At 56.6% G+C, this 20,353-nt stretch overlaps 1 protein-coding gene across 1 annotated transcript in view; it reads left to right on the forward strand.

Moving 5' to 3' along the window:
* HTRA1 (HtrA serine peptidase 1) overlaps positions 1-20,353 on the forward strand; it is a 51,137-nt gene that overhangs the window by 12,902 nt on the left and 17,882 nt on the right. The window contains exons 2-3 of the mRNA XM_056120534.1: positions 11,899-11,998; positions 12,595-12,799. Of these exons, the coding sequence (XP_055976509.1) occupies positions 11,899-11,998; positions 12,595-12,799 (305 nt within the window). The remainder of the gene's footprint in view (positions 1-11,898; positions 11,999-12,594; positions 12,800-20,353) is intronic.

Genomic DNA, 20,353 nt, shown 5'->3' on the forward strand with positions numbered 1-20,353 from the left:
GCCCTGGGCAGCAGAGTTGGCCTTGAGAGGTCTCGTTACCCACAAAGGAGCACGCTCAGGGCATTGCTCCAGTCCCAGGAGGAGGTAGGGAGCCTGGCCGGGCCCAGGAGGAAGCCGGCTGGACCCCTTTGCCCGGTCTTGAACCCTGCCCTTCCGGCCCCAGGTAGCCCTACCTTGCCTGGGTCCGTCCTGCAGTTATAGGGCCAGAGAGGGCTGGCAGGGCTGCCTCCGTCCCTGGCTGAGTGCTTCCTGTCTCTCCCAATGACCCCGTTGGGGGCGTTTCAGGCCAGGCCCACGGAGTCGGGCTGCACGTGACCACCAGGGCAGGTGGCTTCCAGTCGGTAGAGCAGTTCCTCCATGCCGTGGCCGTGACGGCCCCTCTTCCCGTCTCTTCCCATCTCACCCCTGCATTCTGTCCTGTCTTGCTGGCCGCCAGACTCCCGTTCTTTCTTCCCGCTGCACTGGGGAATCCGGCCCGAGAGTCGCCTTGCGTGTGTGCCGGGAGTCTCCGGCGTTCCGTGGGGATGGACAGGCCTTGGTGTGTAGCCCTGGCCCCGTCCATCTGTGGGGATGAAGTGTAGGGGCTTGGTTCAGGGCACAGTGGATGTTGGGAAGTAGGAGGAGGGGGGTGGTGAGAGTTCTCTGTCCCCCAGGTGAGAGCGGGGGGGGGGGGCGGGAGGGGGCAGGCAGGGTGCCCTGTAGGGGGGCTCACTGTCCCCCAGGTGAAAGCCAGTTTGGGGCACCTGGGGTGTAATTTGAGTTGCGTTTGGATTTGGGCTGCTTTGGAATTAGATCTCATTAACTCAACAGTAGTTCAAGTTGACTGAAACTTCATTGGCAAAAATGCCTTGGCATTTCATGGTCACGCTTTTTGCGTCACACCCGGCAATGCACAGGGGTTACTCCTGGCTCTGCACTCAGGAACGACTCCTGGCGGTGCTGAGGGGACCATATGGGATGCCGGGGATCGAACCCGGGTTGGCCATGTGCAAGGCAAACACCCTACCCGCTGTATTACTGCTCTGCCCCTCATGGTCACTTTTCATCTTGTCAGGGGAGTGACTGGAAAATGTACGCAGGGGCCAGGACCGTGGTGCAGTGGTCAGCGCTCACCTTGCATGTGTCTCCCTGTGGGTTCCGTCCCCAGTAGCCCCGTGTCACTGAGTGCCGTCCTGGGCTTTGTGGGATGCTCCACACCCCACCCCGCTGCATGGGGAGATGAACATCCCCCAGCCCCTGTATCCTGGGGGTCCTGCAGCCAGAAGAAGATTCTTGGAGCTCTAGAGAATGGGATTTCTTGGGGGACCCCTGTCCCTCCATCTCTGAGCTTTCTAGAGTGGGATTCAGACCGTCCCTGGAGCTGCCTGCTGCGTTTGCTGTTGTATTTCTAAGTAGGGTGGGTGTAACTGGTGACCCCTGAGTGGGACTTGGGGTCCGGAGTAGTGGGGGCTGGAGGGTCCCAGCTGCAGCTCAGGGTCCAGGGGAAGGGGAGGTAGGAGCAGCCTGGCTCTGGTTTTCCCGTTGACCCCCCTCTGGGCTCCGTGTCTTTGGGGGGCTGTACTTAGGCCCTGGCCCATGTGGCAGAGAGAAGGAAGGACTGGGCTGGGGGCCTCTGGGAGAAGGGGGAGGTGGGGGGCACCTTGGAGCCCCCAGTGGGAGGCCCCACATAAGAGCAAAGCCTGAAGAGGTCAGCATGCAGACCTTGGGCACTGCAGCCTCCGGTCCTCCCTGGTCACGGCTGTAAGTCACTCAGGGTCCACCCGGGCTAGCTGTCTGCAGCTCACCGATTGCATTTGGGGGATTCGATTTAACAGACTGAGGTGCTGTGGCCCCAGCTTTCACGGGGTCCCAAGCACAGAGGCCCCTGCCCGCCTCATAGTTCAGGCTCTCTGGTCACCATCCCTGAATTATTATTATTATTTTTTCTACTCCTGGCTCTGTGCTCAGGGGTCACTCCTGGTGGGGCTCAGGGACCACGTGCTCGAACTCGGGACAGCCGCGTGCAAGGCAGGCCCCCTCCCCAGCCCCCACCGTGGATTGTTCATCCTTTGGGAGCCCGGCGTCCTCGTCCGGCGTTGGCCCCTGGCCCTGAGCATCCGCCGGCAGCCCTGAAACGAGGGCAGCCCCGTGATGCCAGCTCGGGTCCGCTTGTACCTGATTTGAATTTTGGGAACGCGCAGTTCCCGAGAAGAAAGGAGGATTCATCGCTCTTCCCTCGAATACACTGCGTTCTGTTCTCCAAATTAGCTCAGTTATCAGCGCCCGGGAGAAACTGGAAGGCGTGATTGTTCTTGCTGGCAGAGAGGGCTGGGGGCTCGCCCCAAGGCTTGGCCTTGGGCTCCTGGGCCGGAAGGGGGAAGCCTGTTCCCACCGTTGTCCTTGTCAAAGGGGAACCTGGAAGAGAGAAGCGGGAGGAACTCCAGCCCCAGGAGGAGGAGGAGGACGGGCCGAGCCACTCGCCAGCTCTGAGCTTCCGGCTGCCTCACGCCTGCCTGTGGGATCGCCCCCTCCACCCACCCCCCCCACCTCCGTGCTAAGCCTGGGCTTGCCCAAGTCTCTGGAATGATCTACGAGTGTGGAGCATTGGCTTAACCTATCACAGATGCATCTAAAATTGGTTTGCTTTGGTTTGGGAGTCCACACCCAGTGGTGCTCAGGGTGTTAGGGCACGACTCTGGATCTCCGACCGCAAGCAAGGACCACGCAGGAATGCAATCAGCCAGCAGGCAGTTTATTGAGCTGGCTAGCCAGGGTCAAGCCGTCAGGCAAGACCCCGAACTTCTTCACACACACACAAATCACAAATCATCCTGTTATTTGTCGATTGCCTCGAGCAGGCCCCAGTAACGTCTCCTTCATCCTAGCCCTGAGATTATATTCAAGGCTCTTTAGGAGAATGAGACCCATCATTGTTACTGGTATTTGGCATATTGGGTACGCCACGGGGAGTTTGCCAGACTCTGCCGTGTGGGCAGGCTACATTCGGTACCCTGCCAGTTTGTCCAAAGTAGGAATGAGATAATAAGATGTCATAATATGACATAATTCCGAACTTCTTCAAGGGGGATCTTATATAGGCCTTCAAGGGGGATCTTATATAGGCCTTCACTGGCAGTTACAGCAAAGCCCGCACATTTCATAGCCAATAGATTTGTAACAACATATGCTTTCTAACCAATCCATTTAAAAGTACATCATTCCTTAGCCGATAGATTCAAAGATCAGCATTTACGTACATAGGCATTGTGGCTAGTGGGTATCTGGTCACTCAGACATTTGGTTATCTTCTGTGTTTACCTGGCTCCCTTTGATTCTCAGCTCAAGGCTCCTGCATTCCGGTGGAGGTGGATAAGGGAAAAGTTCCTAACAGAGGTAACAGATAAGGAAGGGCCAACAAATGGAGACAGAATTTACATCTCAAGGCTTTACCAGGGAGGGGACAGGTAAGGAAGAGTTACTAATTAGCAGAGTTTAGCTCTGGAATTTTTCTCAGGGTCCCTAGGGACCTTACAAGGGCTGACTCCTGGTTCTGTGCTCCGAGATCAGTCCTGGTGGGGCTTGGGGGACCCCGTGGGTTGACAGGGATTAAAGCTGGTTGGCCGTGTGCAAGGCTAGTGCCTTAGCAACCCCCCCCCTCACTATCTCTCTGGCCCCAGGAAGTAAGTACGTAAGTAAGTAAAGGCCCTCCCGTTGTTCGTCGATTTGCTCGAGCGGGCCCAGTAACGTCTCCATTGGAGACTTTGTTGTTACTGTGTCTGGCATATCGAATACGTCACAGGGAGCTTGCCAGGCTCTGCCGTGCGGGCGAGATACTCTCGGTAGCTTGCCGGGCTCTCCGAGAGGGGAGGAGGAATCGAACTCAGGTCGGCCGTGTTGGCTGCGTGCAAGGCAAACGCCCTACCGCTGTGCTATCGCTCCAGGAAGATGAAGTTAATATGGTGAATATTTAGAGTGGAGAAAGAAGCTACCACATGTTCTAGATTTTTGAATCTGGCAACCACACTCTGCACGGCCCAACAAGCCCAGGCACGGTGTTGTCCCTAACCTCCACATACACCTTTGAAGGACCCCCTCGCCACCCCCCTGCCTTCTGGCAGTAGACTCGTCCCGTGACAATGAGACCTCAGTACTTCCCGCAGAGGATGGCTTTAACTGTTACCCTTAGGAATTCAGTACTTTCTTGGGCTCATCTCTCACTCTCCCTCACAGTTCCAGGCCCTGCGACCTCTCTCCCATAGCATGTGAGTTGGGTAGCAGTTGGCGTGTCCCTGGACATGATCATGTCCACACCAAGACCATGCCCAAAGGGACTCCAGACATGAGTGACTGCCCCCACACTGTACGACCGCCAAGTTCTCCCCCTAAGCTGTTCCCAAATGCCCCAGCAGGAAGGGCGGGAAGGGGCCCATTGTCTCCACCAGCTGAAAGAGTGGGCTTGTATGAATTGCCCAAAACTGTTTGGTAGCTGAATGCTTGCTTGGCCCACTTACCGGGCACAGGGGTGGTGGCGGCGCCCTCTGAACTGAGCCTGGGTTTGGCTTCCTTGTAAGCCCACTCCAGACCACTTGAATTCCTGCACCGGGGTTGGGAAGATCTCAGGGGTCCAGTCCAAGAGACCACAGTCTGAGGATCCCCAACGTAAGTTGTGAACTCTTGAGATATTTTTTTCATGGTACCTCCCGGGCCAAGAAAGGGAAAACAATCAGTTTTATTGTTCAACTAATTAGGTCCCATCAACCAACTCTGTATTTGGGTCTTGACAATATAGCAATGGTTAGGGAAGAAAAAGTAATGTCTTGCTTATGTTTGGGGTGGGGGAAGGGGAGCAAGCTAATTTTCACTGAATGAAATTGACTTAGACATGACAGGAGAGGGGCTGGAGCATAGTACAGCAGGGAGGAAACTTATTGTCTTGCACGCGGCCGACCCAAGTTCGATCCCCGACATCCCATGTAGTCCCCTGAGCACCACCAGGAGTAATCCCTGAGCGCAGAGCCAGGAGTAACCTCTGAGTACTGCTGGATGTGGTCCTAAAACGGAAAATAAAACAAAACAAAAAACCCAACATGACAAAAAAGAAAGAGAGGAATGTATGTGGAAGAGCTACCCCAGGTTTCTCCAGAGTGAAAAAGAGTCAGCCGTCGAAGGTACGAGCTCAAGGGAGACGGCGGGCTTGAGAAAGCGCACAAAAGTGGTTCCCTTGGGGCTGGAGTGATAGCACAGTGGGGAGAGTGTCTGCCTTGCACGTGGCCAACCCGGGTTCAATTCCCAGCATCCCATATGGTCCCCCGAGCACCACCAGGAGTAATTCCTGATTGCACGAGCCAGGAGTAACCCCTATGCATTGCCCGGTGTGATCCAAAAATTTAAAAATAACTTAAAAAATTTTAAAAAGTGGTTCCCTGATATTATGTCAGCAGAGCCCTGACAGTGCAGTGGCCGGGCTGTGGGCCGGTTGGGGGTCGTGCCCCACCTCAGATCCTGTGAATCTAACACCCCATTTTCCTTTTCACTTCACTTCTGTTCTGTGTCTGCATCTCATCAACCGCCAGAAATCCCAGAGACAAAGGCAGGGAATTGTCTAAAAGCACGCAGTGCCCTCTGTGTGGAAACTGCAGTGCCCCAGGTGCCGGCAGAGACCAAGTATCTGCCATCCCTCCCCACCCCCCCCAATCCGGGGCTTCCCGGGAGCATTCGCAGGGCGCCCCGCAGGGTTGGAGAACCCTGGCAGGCGGCCTGTCAAGACTTTTCCTTGCCTCACAGCTAATCTTGACTTGGCTTTCTTTGCCTTCAGGATGAAAGGAGCCCATTGGGCAGGGTTGGAAGCACACATCCGGTTTTGTGCTGGATCTGGGCAGGGAACCCCAGTTGACAGCCGCTCCTTTGATTCGGAGTCCCCGCATTTCCATTTCCAGGGCAAAGCGTTTTTCTTCAATGGGACCCTGGGTGTCAGATGCTCCTGGCTCAGCGGGCGCTTCTGAATGGGGGTGTCTGTTACTCCCTTGGGGCAGTGATTATTGGGTTATTGAAACATATGGACCCTGTTTGTGTGTATGTTTTCCTCCTCTAAGGCGCTGCTGAATGTCGTTAGGAAATGTTCGTAACACTCCAGGAATGATGGGTTCCAAGGAAGCAGTATTTCATGGAGTTGTGTGCCTGCCTAGTAGTTTATAAAGAGGAATGATCGTTTGTTATCCTAGGATGGAATCCTGGCAGTTTTAAAGCTCGTAAAATTATAGGAAACGTTGGCTACTCTTAATGGGCCACTTGTTATGTTAAATTCAGTGGTGATAAATATTTATTAGGGAAGTGGAAAGCCCGTCCCTGTACAGTCTTGTGACTCATCCATCATTTTACTAATTCTAAAATTCAGACCTTCAGAATCGCTCTAAGAGAAGATTATGTGGTAGAAGAAACCATTCACTTTTTCTTTCTTTCTTTTTTTTTTTTTTTTTGCTTTTTGGGTCACACCCGGCGATGCACAGGGTTTACTCCTGGCTCTGAACTTAGGAATTACTGCTGGTGGTGCTCGGGGGAGCATATGGGATGCCGGGAATCAAACCTGGGTCGGCCGCGTGCAAGACAAATGCCCTACCCGCTGTGCTATCGCTCCAGTCCCAGAAACCATTCACTTTTTCTCTGTATGCCAGAGGCCTGACTTTGGTCTCCTGCATCACATGGTCTCCTAGAATTATTTTGAAATTATTTTTGGATAGTCTAGGCTCTTGGCTTCCAACCTAAGCTTTATATGTAGCTTTTCAATTGGGGTGGGGCAGTTCTGGGGTCATACCTAGCAATGCTCCGGGGATCCTATGCAATACGAGGGACTGAACTAGGGTTGGTTTTATTCCCTCCCCCCCATATCAATTTAGAAATTGATAAAAAAAATTTTTTTCATGCCATTTGTCTGGCCCTGTATATTATCAATTTCTAAAAAAAAAAAAAACAAAGAACTTCTGCCAAGAGTTAGAGAGTTATTTTGAATCCATAGATCAATTTGGGAAGAATTGATCATTTAAGGATAGTCTTTTGACCTGATTCCTGGAGATTTGCAAAAGATTCTCAATTTGTTTGAGTCGTCCTTCATTTTTTAAAGAATTTTTTTATGGCTTTTGTGTACATTCTTGGCATGTTTTGTTGAATATATCCTTTAGGTATTCAATAGTTTTGATGCTGTTACAATTGGTGTTCTTTAGGTTTGAGGGTTCATGCAATGGTTTTTTTTTCCTTTTTTTTTGCTTTTTGGGTCACACCCGGCGATGCTCAGGGGTTACTCCTGGCTCATGCACTCAGGAATCACTCCTGGCGGCGCTCAGGGGACCATATGGGATGCTGGGAATCGAACCTGTGTCGGCCATGTTGGCTGCATGCAAGGCAAACGCCCTACCCGCTTTGCTATCGCTCCAGCCCCATGCAATGGTTTTTATGGCGGTTGCCCCCTTTCCCCGGCAGAGCTCAGGGATTACTCCTGTCAGACATCCCTCCTGGCGGTGCTCAAGGAAGCTTTTGGGATCTCCAGGATCGAACCCGGGTTGGCAGGCGTGGAAGGCAAATGCCCTACTCACTGTCCTCTCTCCCTGGCCCCAGATTCCAGTTTCTACTTGTTTATTGCTCCGGCATAGAAAGGCATTTGGTTGTTCCACACTGCACTGTTCTCCATGACACAAATCACAGATGGCTGAGAAATTTCTGCAAAACGGCCGTGAGGTCAGCTTCCAAGAAAGACAGCCTTGTTCTCCCTCCTAATCTCCACGGGCTTCCCTTTATCGCTCTCTCCTTTCTGTCCTGGCCAGGACTTGAATCCGACGTTGACAACACGTGGCCAGAATGATAGTCTTTGCCTCTGTCTTATCCGGGGAAGAAAAGTATCCACCCTCTCTCCCGTAAACGTGGTAGTTTGAGCCATGTTTCTTAATCTTTTTTTTTTTTTTGCTTTATTTTTTTTTTTGGGGGGGGGTCACACCTGGCGATACACAGGGGTTTCTCCTGGCTCTGCATTCAGAAGTTACTCCTGGCGGTGCTCAGGGGACCATATGGGATGCTGGGAATCGAACCTGGGTTGGCCGCATGCAAGGCAAATGCCCTACCCGCTGTGCTATCTCTCCAGCGACGTTTCTTAATCTTTCTCTGACTGTGGCCCCTTCCAGCATCCTCCCCTCCTGTGCCTGACCCCATCCTGCCAGCTGCCTCTTTCATCCACACTCTCTCCCCCATTTATGTAATCCTCATCTGTGGCCCCTTGTAATATTCTGGGGGCCCCTGGGATGCCAGGGCTTTGTTGGGAAATGCTGGTTCTTTGTTTCTTGTTTTTGATGCTCTCTTCTGCTCTTTTTTTTTTCTTTTTGGGTCACACCCGGTGATGCACACGGGTTACTCCTGGCTCTGCACTCAGGCACTACTCCTGGCAGTGCTCGGGGGACCATATGGAATGCTGGGGATTGAACCTGGGTTGGCCGCATGCAAGGCAAATGCCCTCCCCGCTGCCCTATCACTCCGGCCTCTGCCCCTGTAAAGCCTTTTCAAGAAACCTGATCTTAATGAGTGGTCACTGTCACTGTCATTGTCACTGTCCTCCCGTTGTTCATTGATTTGCTCGAGCGGGCCCAGTAACATTGTGAGACTTGTTACTGTGTTTGGCATATCCAGTATGGCATGGGTAGCTTGCCAGGCTTTGCCATGTGGGCGAGATACTCTCGGTAGCTTGCCGGGCTCTCTGAGCGGGGCGGAGGTAGGACCTGCAAATTAATTCATCAGACTCTGAAGGCTGTAGGCTCTTGTCATGATGCTTCAGATCTGTTCATTGATCAGGAGCATAGAAAATACTTTCCCTTCAAGTCTCTGCGTTCAAAATCACCAGCTCCTGTGAGCTGGCCGGTCAGTTCTCTGGCCCTGGTGAACAGCCAGCAGGACCACGTTTTGCTTTCGTTTGGGGCCACACGTGGTGGTGCTCAGGGCTTACTCTGTGCTCAGGGACCATAGGTGATGCTGGGTTTGGAAGGGTCGTGTCTTTTTTTTTTTTTTAATTTATTTTTTATTAGTGAAACACCATGAGGTACAAATTTTTGTGCTTGGATTTCGGTCATACCATGATCAAATACCCATCCCTCCACCAGTGCCCATTTTCCACCACCATGGATAATATCCCTCCCCCCCCATCCCCCCCATCCCCCGCTGCCACTGTGGCAGGGCATTCCCTTTTGTTCTCTCTCTCCTTTTGGGTGTTGTGATCAGCAAAAGAGGCATTGAGTGGCGAACATGTTCAGTCCAGTCTACTTTCAACCTGCATCTCCCCTCCTGGGAGGATCCTCCAAACACCCTCCATTTGGTGCTCCCTTCTCTATCTGAAAGGAAGGGTCGTGTCTTGACGGAGTCTTCTCATCGCCACTGCCTTCTCCACCATGGGCCGACTGAGCCCCTGCACTCCCCTCGCTGTGGGTGTCCCCTCTGCTCTCCTGCTGTGGGCCACTCTGCATCCCAGGATTCCGGGGGGACGGCGCGGCTCAGTGCAGTGGGCTCCCTCTGCAGAGCCAGCGCTTGTCCCCGCTGCAGGAGACGGAGGAGGATTCTTCTAAGTGGGAGGTGGAGGGGGTGTAGTGGGGGCAGGGGGACGGGACAGGACAGAGAGGACCAGAAAAACTGGCCTGTCACGTAGCATCCCTAGTTCTCTGCCTCCTTAGGCATGGCTCAGCTTAGCCCAGGAGGCCCCGGGGCCCTCACACTTTTCCTTGCTGTCTGTCTACTGTGTCTCCAGGTATGCGGCGCTTACACCTGGCAGAGCTGCCTTTCCTGGGCTCCTTCTTTAAAAAAAAAAAAAAATTTATTTATTTATTTATTTATTTATTGGGTTTTGGGTCACACCTAGTGATGCTCAGGGCTGACTCCTGGCTCTGCACTCAGGGATCCTTCCTGGTGGCGCTCGGGAGACCATATGGGATACCAGGGATCAAATCTGGGTCGGCCCCATGCCAGGCACCTGTCCTACCTGCCGTACTATTGCTCCAGCCCCACTTCTTTTTATTTATTTATTTTTAACTTAGGGAATTCCATTCCCAGACTCGGTCAGGCATTTCACCGGCAGTCGTCTGTAAAATCAGCTTCGAGTCACTTGGAAGTCATGCGTTATGATCGGCATAGTTTAGGGGCGGGGCTGAGAGTCCCGGGTGCGAGGTGATCTCCGCGAGGTCACCAGGCCAGCAGTGCTGTGCCAAGTGTCGCTCTGTGATGGCGGCTGAGGTCAGAGCCTGGCGCCCTCGTCCCCACAGCTGGCCGTGGCCGGGCCAGTTCGTGTCTCTCTGCAGAGCCCCGTGCCTCCCATGGGGCCTCATCCCTAGGGAGGGGGGTCGCTGACCAGTCGGTGGGAATGATCAATGATCATTGATGCTCCTGATCAGTGAAAAGATCGGAAGCATCATGACAGAGCCTACAGCGTTCAGAGTCTGATGAATTAATCTGTAGGTTCTACCACTCATAAAGACCAGGTTTCTTTCTTTTTTTTTCCCTCCTTACTATGTTTATTGCAGAATCAGCATTACAAAGCTAGTTTAACTATTTTGTTTTTAAAACAATGGAAGATGATGTTCCTAATATGATAACAGTTCTTCTTGGGGTAATACCTATATATTGATTTTTTTTTTTTATTATTTATTTGTTGAATCACCGTGAGAACAGTAACAAAGCCTTTCAGTTCAAGTCTCGGTTGGGTGTTTGATCATTGTATGACCGACCAAGACCAGGTTTCTTTAAAAGACTTTACAGGGGCAGGGGCCAGAGTGATAGGGCAGCAGGAGGGCGTTTGCCTTGCATGCCAACCCAGGTTCAATCCCCAGGGCTCCGGTCGGGCTCCCTCCTAGGTGACAGACAAGCCCTCAGGGGAGCCAGACCCAATGCTGAGATGGACAGTGTCCGGCGAGAGGACAGACGGGCCTGGGGTTCGCAGTGCCCCCAGCCGGCCCTTTCTGTTCAGTTGTTTCTTGCTGAGCCTGGGGACGGTCCGCCCAGTGGGCAGGAGTCCAGGTGGGCTTGATGGGCCTCTCTGCAGGCCCCTGACCACTCTAAGGCGGGTGGGGGGCCATGGAGGGTGGCCAGCAGGTACAGGCCTGAGGCCAGAGTCACTGGCTCAGCTCCTTCCCAGGGCCTCCCCTGCCCATGGCACCGCCCTGCCAGCATGTGGGGGTTGTGGGCCCCGAGCCCCCAGCCCTGCGCGTCCAGATCGGAGGCCGTGGCTGGGCTTTGGTCGGTGGAAACTAAAGGCCTTGCTGGGGCCGGATTTGGGGGGAGGACACTTGCAGTGTCCTGCTGGCCCTTAGTGTGTATGGACTAAACGCCACTAATTAGTATGTCCACACACACTAAGGACCATGCGTGCATTTGTGCAGGGGTGATGGGGAGGGGTAGTGTCTCTGCCTGGGGTGGCGCCAGGTGGGCCAGGTTGGAATTGAGGGGCCTGTGGGGGTCCGGTGGTGTCTCCACAGCCTTGAGGTGTGGGTGGGGGGCCGGATCTGCTTCATCCTAAAGCTCTCCCCTTCTCTCCCCTCCCTTCCCCTCCTCTCTGCTCCCCTCCACAAGCAGCAGCTGGGTGGGTGGGGGGGTTCTTGTGAGAAGGAAAGGCTGCTCTCGGTGGGGAGTGGGCACAGAGCAGAGCATGTGGTCCTTGGGTTCTAGAAGGGCCGGTCCAGGTGCTGGTTCGTTTTCCCCATGAAAGGGGGCGGCAGGAGCCTGGGGAAAGGTCATGGGTGGGTGGGGCTGCCCGGCGCAGTGGGTGTGGGCGCATGGGGCAGTCTGGTCCCCTAGAGCGGCAGGAGCTGTGCAAGTGAGTGGGGCCGGGGACTGCGGGCTCCCTCGCCTGGAGGACCCCTTCCCCGCCCCAGTAGGGTCCAGCGCTGTGTCTTTTGTCCCCAGGGCAGGAAGACCCCAACAGTTTGCGCCATAGATACAACTTCATCGCCGACGTGGTGGAGAAGATCGCTCCTGCCGTGGTGCACATTGAGCTGTTCCGCAAGTAAAGCACATTCCCGCCCTGCCCCTGGGCTGGCCAGGGGCACCCCAAGTAAAGCAGGGTCGGGCCACCCTAAGTAAAGTGTGTCTTGGCTCCCCTCCACCCTGCAGGACCGGGCCAGGTGTCCCGGCTGCACACATCAGGCCTCTTCGGGGTCTGGTTGACTGTTTGCACTTGCATCCACCCCTTGGGAGGGCTGGGAGTATTGCAGAGAGAAATCTGGGATGGGGCCACGCTCAGCCCTGTACCCCCTGGTTCCATGTTAAGTACCCCCAGGAAAAGTGCTGGGCTTGGTGAGGTGCAGCCCACCCCGTGAGCTCCAGGGCTGAGGTGGTCGTGACTCAGACTAACCTGTGCTCCTTCGAGTTCTGGTCTCCTTCCGCCTTCCCCTCCCCCCTCCTCTCCCCTCCCCTCCTCTCCTTCCTCCCTCCCTCTTTTTGGGCCACACTGGCAGTGCTCAGGGCTGACTCCTAGCTCCGTGCTCAAGAGTCCCTTCTGGTGGGGCTCAGGGGACCCAACATGGGGCTGGGGATTGAACCCAGGTCCGCCGTGTGTCAGACCAGCTCCCTACCCACCCTGCTCTCTCTGTGGCCCCCTAGACTTCCCTTCTCGAAGAGGGAGGTGCCAGTGGCCAGCGGGTCTGGGTTCATCGTGTCGGAGGATGGCCTGATCGTGACCAACGCCCACGTGGTGACCAACAAGCACCGGGTCAAGGTCGAGCTGAAGGACGGGGCCACCTACGAGGCCAAGATCAAGGACGTGGATGAGAAGGCGGACATCGCGCTCATCAAAATAGACCATGAGGTGAGTGCGGTTGCCCGGCCCAGGCTCGGGTCCTGGCTGACACAGGGCAACGCCTGCCCGGCCAAGAGGGCACAGGGCTCCTTGACTTGGAGGGTCTCGGGGACTGATTTGGTTTAGTCTGGGCCAAAGGAGAACCCTGAGGAGAGGGTGTGTGTCGAAACGTTGCATGCATGAAACCCTGAGATGTGTGTGTGTGTGTGTGTGTGTGTGGGGGGGGTGTTCTGGAAGCTTCTGCGTGAGCAAGATCGAAGGGTTTTTTAAGTTAAGGGGGTGTTGTGCACGTTCATCTTTGCAGCGCAGGCCCCGTGCGGGCCGAGCACGACTTCCCCACCCCACCCGTGTGCCTCAAGCAGGGGCTGGTATTTCCTGAAGGGCTCCTTCAGCATCCCTCCTGCCAGCCCCCTGAGCCAGTGTCGCCAGTGGCCCATCACCACATATGACCCATTTCCCCGGATTCCCCAGAACATACCTCGGAACAAACCCCTCTCCCAAGCTCAGGGGTTCGCGAGGTTCCGAGAGGGTTTTAAACAGAGTTACCCCTGGGCCGGAGGGCAGGTGCAGGGCTGGGGGTCAGGCAGCTGCTTGCACGAAGCCGAGCCCACCCAGTCCCGAGCACCACCAGGAGCAAGCCCGCAGCACTTCCTGGTGTGACCCCCAAACTCTTTCCCCCAAGTATATTTGACTAGATATGTACTTCACACACACACACACACACACACACACACACACAAAGAGAGAGACACACACAGGCACAAACACTCAGACACATAGAGGGACACACCTGTAGACACACACAGAGGGATACACATAAAGAGAGACATACACAGAGACACATAGACGGACACACACACACATGGAGACACACAGTCACACACATAGAGGGACACACACATAGACACGCACAGAGGAACTCACACATATATAGAGAGAGACACACAGACACAGACACAGATGACTCACACATACACATAAAGAGAGAGACACACACAGAGAAGGACACGCAGAGGGACAGACACGCATAGAGAGAGAGACACACACACAGAGACATACACAGGGACACACATAAAGAGAGAGACACACACACAAACATACACACATAAAGACCCACACAGATACACAGAGACACACATAGATACACACACACACACACACACAAAGGGACACACACACACACAGAGTAAAAATAATGTCCCAGGCACAGAAATTCGTGGCGATCGTGCATGACCGCAGACCAATTATGGAATTAATTAATTTTTCCTCTGTGAAACTCTTCAGAGCTTTCGTGCCTGAGCGAACCGTGTGCCACATGACCCGGATGCCAAGGACCCGGGCAGAGCTTTGCTCTCTGCGGCAGCGTGGGGGGCGTGCGCCGGGGAGCGGCGGCCTCCCTGTTTACACGGATCTGTGTGGCCGCTCATCCATCCCAGTCCGGGGAGATGAAAATGTTCTGCTTCTTGGCCCCTCGCAGGGCAGCAGCGATGGTGACGAGGTCGGGGGTGTCCGTACAGGGTGGGGGTGGAGATTGGGGTGTCGGAGCAGCCCGGTGGTTTTCCAGAGGGAAGGAAGAGTCCGTCGGAGTTGGGTTGCTCGTGGGAGGGACCGTTGCCCGCAGGCGAGAGGGAGCCGGTGGCCAGGGCTCTGCTTGCCGTGAGGGACGGGGCCCGGCCGGGGGGTGTCCATAGGCTTTCACCCCGCTGCCCAGGGCCGGACATGGGCTCTGGTCCCTGGGGGTGAGGTCGCGCTTACATGTCACTTCTCGAGGATGACTGTGGCATTCCAGCAGCGCCGACTGCTCCCAGCATCACGAGGACGGTTTTTGTCTGAGAAGCGACTGTGCTTCCCAGACCACCCAGAGGAAGGAAGAAGGGGCGCAGAGAGCTTGAGAAACCCACGGCGCGGTGTCACCCAGCTGTGTGGTGACACCCCGGGGTGGGAGGGAGGGGTGCTGTGGCCCGGCCCAGAGCAGGACTGGGTGGCGCTGGTGCCCTGGCCGGGCAGGCTCTGAATAGCACCCAGAGGGCTGGCACGCTTTTCGGCTCCAGCTGCAAGAGACCGTCTCCACAGCAGGACACAGCCCGAGTTAGCATTTCATGTTGGCCACACACATGTTTCAGCGCCCTGGGAGGGCAGCCGGCTGCAGGGGGTTCTAGGGGGGCTGGCGGGGGGCCCGGGGCTGCTTGCTGGAGCTGCTCCTACCCCCCCCCCCCCGCCGCTGCCCCAGGTTAGCTACGCGTGTGGAATGCGTGGGCTGGTGCGGCTGTCTCTGCCCCGGGACGTGCTTTTCGGATGGAGCCGAGGTGGGGCTGTTGTTCCCGGCAGGTCCTGGCAGGATGGGGAAGCCCTGGACAGCCTGACTCCGTGGGCTGCTCTGGCCTGCTCCCTGCTGCCCGGGGGCCTAGCCCTGGGCCAGTGGCACCTGGTCCAGCTGCCTCTCCAGCCCCAGGGCTTCTCAGCAGGGAGCCAGGGCGAGCCCCCTGGGGCAGCTGCCTTCTTTTATTTTTTATTTATTTTTTTTTGCTTTTTGGGTCACACGCAGCAATGCTCAGGGGTTACTCCTGGCTCTGCACTCAGGAATGACTCCTGGCGGTGCTTGGGGGAGCATATGGGATGCTGAGAATCGAACCCGGGTCAGACGCGTGCAAGGCAAATGCCCTCCCTGCTGTGCTATTGCTCCAGCCCCGGCAGCTGCCTTCTTGTGTGTGTGTGTGTGTGTGTGTGTGTGTGTGTGTGTTTGATTTTGCTGATGTTCACCAGAAGCAGGGAGCCCAGAGCCCCTCTCGCCACGCTTTCCCCTTTGTTCCTGGGCTTGGGGGATTGCTGATTTTCCAGAGGGGCCATGGACAGGCCAGAGAGGGTGAGACGCACTGGTCCAGCACATCATCCCAGGACCGAGGCAGAAGCAGCAGAAAAACGCAGAGCAGGCAGAAAAGAAGCCCAGGCACCGGCTGGAGACGGAACACGGTGCCAATGCGGGGCCACGTGAGCCGGCCCAGTGTCCAGTTCCAGCGTCCAGCTCCCGGCTCCCGGCTCCCGGCCCGGTTTCACATCTCCGGCACCCCCCTCAGGCTGGCCGGGTGCAGGCTCCAGGCCGTGTTCTCATGAGTCGTTTGGAGGGGCTCCGTTACTGCCACAGCCACAGTCGGCCCCCGAGCGTGGGGTCCTGCCAGCCCCCTGCCCCACCACGGGACTCCTGTGGACACTCGGGGTCGGTTCCTCATTCGGTGCCGGGAGCACCCACTCCCTTTCCTGCGGCGTCTGCTCCTCTCCCACCGGGAGCTTGGCCCATCCTGCCAGTGGATGCAGGATTAGACCGAGGGCCCCCCCTCCTCCCCGGGTGCAGTGGGGGTGGGGCAGCCCAGTGACTGGGCCCCTTTCCCGCTCGTCCTTCCTCGCGTCTCCAGCACGCGCTCCCTGCCTGGGAGTAGTCAGAGACATTCTGGGCTTGCGACCAAAGAACTGTTTTTGCGTCTTCTCACGAGTGGACACATGCGCACTTGGGTCCCCGCTGAGCGTGGTCAGGGCGAAGTCAGGAAGCAAAGGTTCCCGGCAGGGCCGCGCGGCCGCTCCAGCACGCATGTCCGTGGCGCCGGAGGCGGGCGGCTCCCCGGGCCGGCCCCCGCCCTGCCCGAGCACCCGGTCCCCTGCTCTTCACTTTCGACTTTCTGTGGGCCAGGGAGGGGCGGCCGGCGCAAGGAAGATGCCGGCATGCAAACATTTTAATAGAAAGCAGCTTTGAGGCAAAGCCGGCCAGCCGCGGCGGCAGCTTCCAAATGTGCTGAACATGATACTGGCCTCGCTTGTGTTGTTTGAAAATTTCACCCCAGAGACAGCAATTTGTCATGTGCGTTTCTTCTAACCGCCGAGAGATGCATGTGTACACACACACATGCACGCACGCACAAAACAGGGATACGCACACAGAGATACACACACACACAGAGACACATACACAGAGATACACAAACACACATTCATAAATACACAGACACACACACATACAAGCACACATGTGTTGTACACACAGATACATATACAAACACACACACCAAGACAAACACACATCCATGTACACATGCACACACAAACATACACATATGTACACACAGAGACACACATCCATACACACGTACACACACAAACATACACATATGTACACATAGACACACAGACACAAACACACATAGACACAAACACACAGACACATACCACAAACACAGAGACACACCAACACATGCACACAAACATACATGCATGCACACACAAACACACAGACACAAACACACAGACACGTACACAAAGACATACACATACATGCAGATATGCACACACATACGAACACACATAGACACAAACACAGACACACATATACATGCACACATGCACACACATACGAACACACGTAGATACAAACACATAGAGACACACACATACATGCACACATACACACACATACGAACACACGTAGACACAAACACACACAGACACATACACAAACACAGAGACACACTGACACACGCACACAAGCATACACACACGCACACACACACAGACACATACACAAACGCACCCGGACACAAACACAGACACACACAGACAAACGCACACACACATTAAAGAGCTGTTTGCTTTCCTGGCGCAGATGCAAGGGAGAAAGAGTCACAGTCATTCCCGCTTATCCCAGCACATTCCCTTCATGATTGCCACTTTGCAAATATGTCCCGTCCTCCCCCGGGAAACCTTGCAGCCGCCCCTTCGCGGCCAGGCCCTCCCAGCCCCGTTCCCTCTCTGACCCCCTCCCCAACTCCTTTCTCCTGGCCTCCCACAGGCCAGGCTGCGCCCTCGGGTCCGGGCTGGCCCTTCCCTGGGAGCTCCCCCACCTCCTCCTCTGCTGACGTCATGATGCTCCCCCAGGCGCCCCCAAACAGCCCCTTGGAGCCCCTGCTCCCATGGCTCCCCCCGCCCCACCTGGCCATTCTGAGCCAACGCTGGCATTCACTTGCTTTGTCTGACTTGTCTGTGGTGACTGCAGGCTGGGGCCCCTGTCCCGTTCACCTGTCAGGACTCGGGTGTGAGGGTCCCAGAGCCCCTCGGTTCAGAACGGGAGGAACTGGGGTGGTGGGGGCAGGGTGGCACCCCAGGCAGACAGAGGTGCCCAGCCCTGCTCCTGGCCTCTGCCCGCATAGACCTGGGCCCCGGCCAGGCCCACGCGGTCCTGCTGGCGGGCGAGGCGGCCCGGCTTCCTGTGGGCATTGCCCTGACGCCACCAGCCAGCGGAACGTTGGCAGCTGCCCGGCGTGGCCCGCCTGGTGGTTTTCTCCTGGCTCCGGCTGCCGTGGCCAGCGGCCACCTTCAGACCCTGTTTGAAGTGGCCGAGAGCAAAGCCCAGGGCAGGGCTGCTTATTAGAGGGTCCTCGGGTGGCGGAACAGGAGACCAGGCCGGAAGGGCTGACGCGGCCCATCCATCTGGGCTCCCTCGGGGAGCGTGGGCCCGTGGTCTGGAGGCCCAGGAGGCCCCGGCCTGCCCCGGACTGCATCCCTGCCTCCATGGAGCCCGGCTGCAGTGGGGCTCCAGCGAGGAGGGTCGGGGCAGCCCCCCGGGATGGTTTCGAGGGGCTGACTCACAGCCGGGGTCCGCCAGCTCTCCTCAGGCAACCTGACTGTCAGCAGCGCTGACTCAGCGGGAGCCGGTCCAGGGAGAATCAGATAACACGGCGGGCGGGCGAGGCCCTCCACGCTGCCACCCATCCGGCCCGCCAGGAGCTGCTCTGCGTGGACCTACCCCCACCCGCTGTCCCCAGCCCCGGCCCAACATCTGTATCTCCTCTCTCCCTGGCCCGGCTTTGTTTGTTTGGGTTTGGGTTTGAGGCCACGCCCGGCCAGGCTCAGGGGTTACTCCCGGCTGGCTCTGCACTCAGGAATCACTCCCGGCGGGGCTCGGGGAGCCATACGGGGTGACGGGGATGGAACCCGGGTCGGCCACGTGTGAGGCAAACATCCTCCCGCGGTCCTGTCACCCCGACATGCGCCGGCTTTGCCTTGGCTGAAGCTGTCACAGGCCCATGGGGGGCAGGGGGCAACGAGTGCAGGTGCCTGGGTGGGACCTCGTGTCCGTGAGTGCTGGCTCTGACCCCGGCAGTGCCCTGGGGATGGCTCCCACGGGCCGTGGACGTGCCCTGGCCGCCTCTCCCTGCCCGGTCAGCCACCGACGCTCTGGTGTATTCTCTGGCCCCGGTTCAAGAACTTAGCCATTGGGAAGAGCATTCTTGGACTCGGGTTTTCTCTTAATATGGTAATGCCCGTTCCCCCGGTCACTTGCTCTTCGGGGCCTTAGATTAAGTCGTTTATTTATGGGTCCAGAGGAGCAGTTTCCAGGTTACGGGTGCCCCATCAGCAGTTGCTCCTGTCTCCTTCACAGGGGGTGCAGGGGGCATGGGTGTGAATAAATGGATCGCTTCGGGCAGTTTGGCAAGTATGCAGAAGTGTCCCGAGTCCAAGATTGGCCAGCCTCAGCCCGTGGTCCAAACCCGGCCCTCTGTCTGGTTTCGAAAATAAAGCTTTATGGACACGCAGTGACACCCGTGTGAGCGCGTTTGCGGAAGCAGCACTGTCCAGGGAGGTGGGAGAGTGACGGGCCTCCCAGGGAGAAGCTTCCCCGGGCCCAGCATGAGACAGTTGGCACCTGATCCCGGAGGAGCGGAATATTCTAGAAGCGCTCCCGGGCAGCATGGCGTGCATGGAGGACCTGGTTTCCCTTGCTCTGCTTCTGGCTCTCTGGGCGAGAGGACGCGTCTCCCGGTGCAGGCAGGCGGAGCCGCCGGGAATCTCACCCGTTTCTGTGGCCTCCGGGAAGGGACTGGCCCTCCGTGACTGTCCTATTTCCTGGGCATCTTGCGGGGCCTGACCGGTTGCTTCTTTCCATTAATTCCTTGTTCCTGCCTCTTATCTTGGCCAGTCTGTGAGAGGTTGCCAGGAATGTTCCAGCAAAGGCTAGAAAGCACCTGGTCCCTGGGGGGGGGGGGGGGGGGGGGGGCCGAGATGTAGCCGGCCAGGGGGGGCGGGGAATGGATGGAGGAGGAGGTGGCGGCCGTGAGGGTTGGGGAGTTTCTGCCGGTCAAGCACGGCCAGGGGAGCTGCTCTCAGGAGGCAGCAGCCTGGGGGGTGGTGGCACTGGAGTGTGGGGCTTTTCCGCCTGGCCCGGAGGACTGGACTCTCTCCAAGGGTACTTACTTAGCGTCTGTTTCACTGTGCCTGGGGTTCTGCAGGGTTTTCCTGGCCATACTGTGGGAAGCTCCAATGCTCCTGTGTGTGTGTGTGTGTGTGTGTGTGTGTGTGTGTGTGTGTGTGTGTGTGTGTAGGGGTCCTCAGAGCTTATTCCTGGCTCTGTGCTCAGGAAGCACTCCTGTCAGGGTTTGGAGCACCCTAGGCTCTGTCGGACCGGCCAAGAGAGCCCCTTCCCCCCCGAATGGTGTCTCTGACCCCCAGCTCCAGGTAGCTTACACCGTTAATCTCAGGAATCCAAAGCACAAAGAGTTCTAACGAGCCCCACCGGCTCTT

Source organism: Sorex fumeus, unplaced genomic scaffold (genome assembly GCF_029834395.1).
Source record: "Sorex fumeus unplaced genomic scaffold, SorFum_2.1 ptg000043l, whole genome shotgun sequence".
Lineage (NCBI taxonomy): Eukaryota > Metazoa > Chordata > Mammalia > Eulipotyphla > Soricidae > Sorex > Sorex fumeus.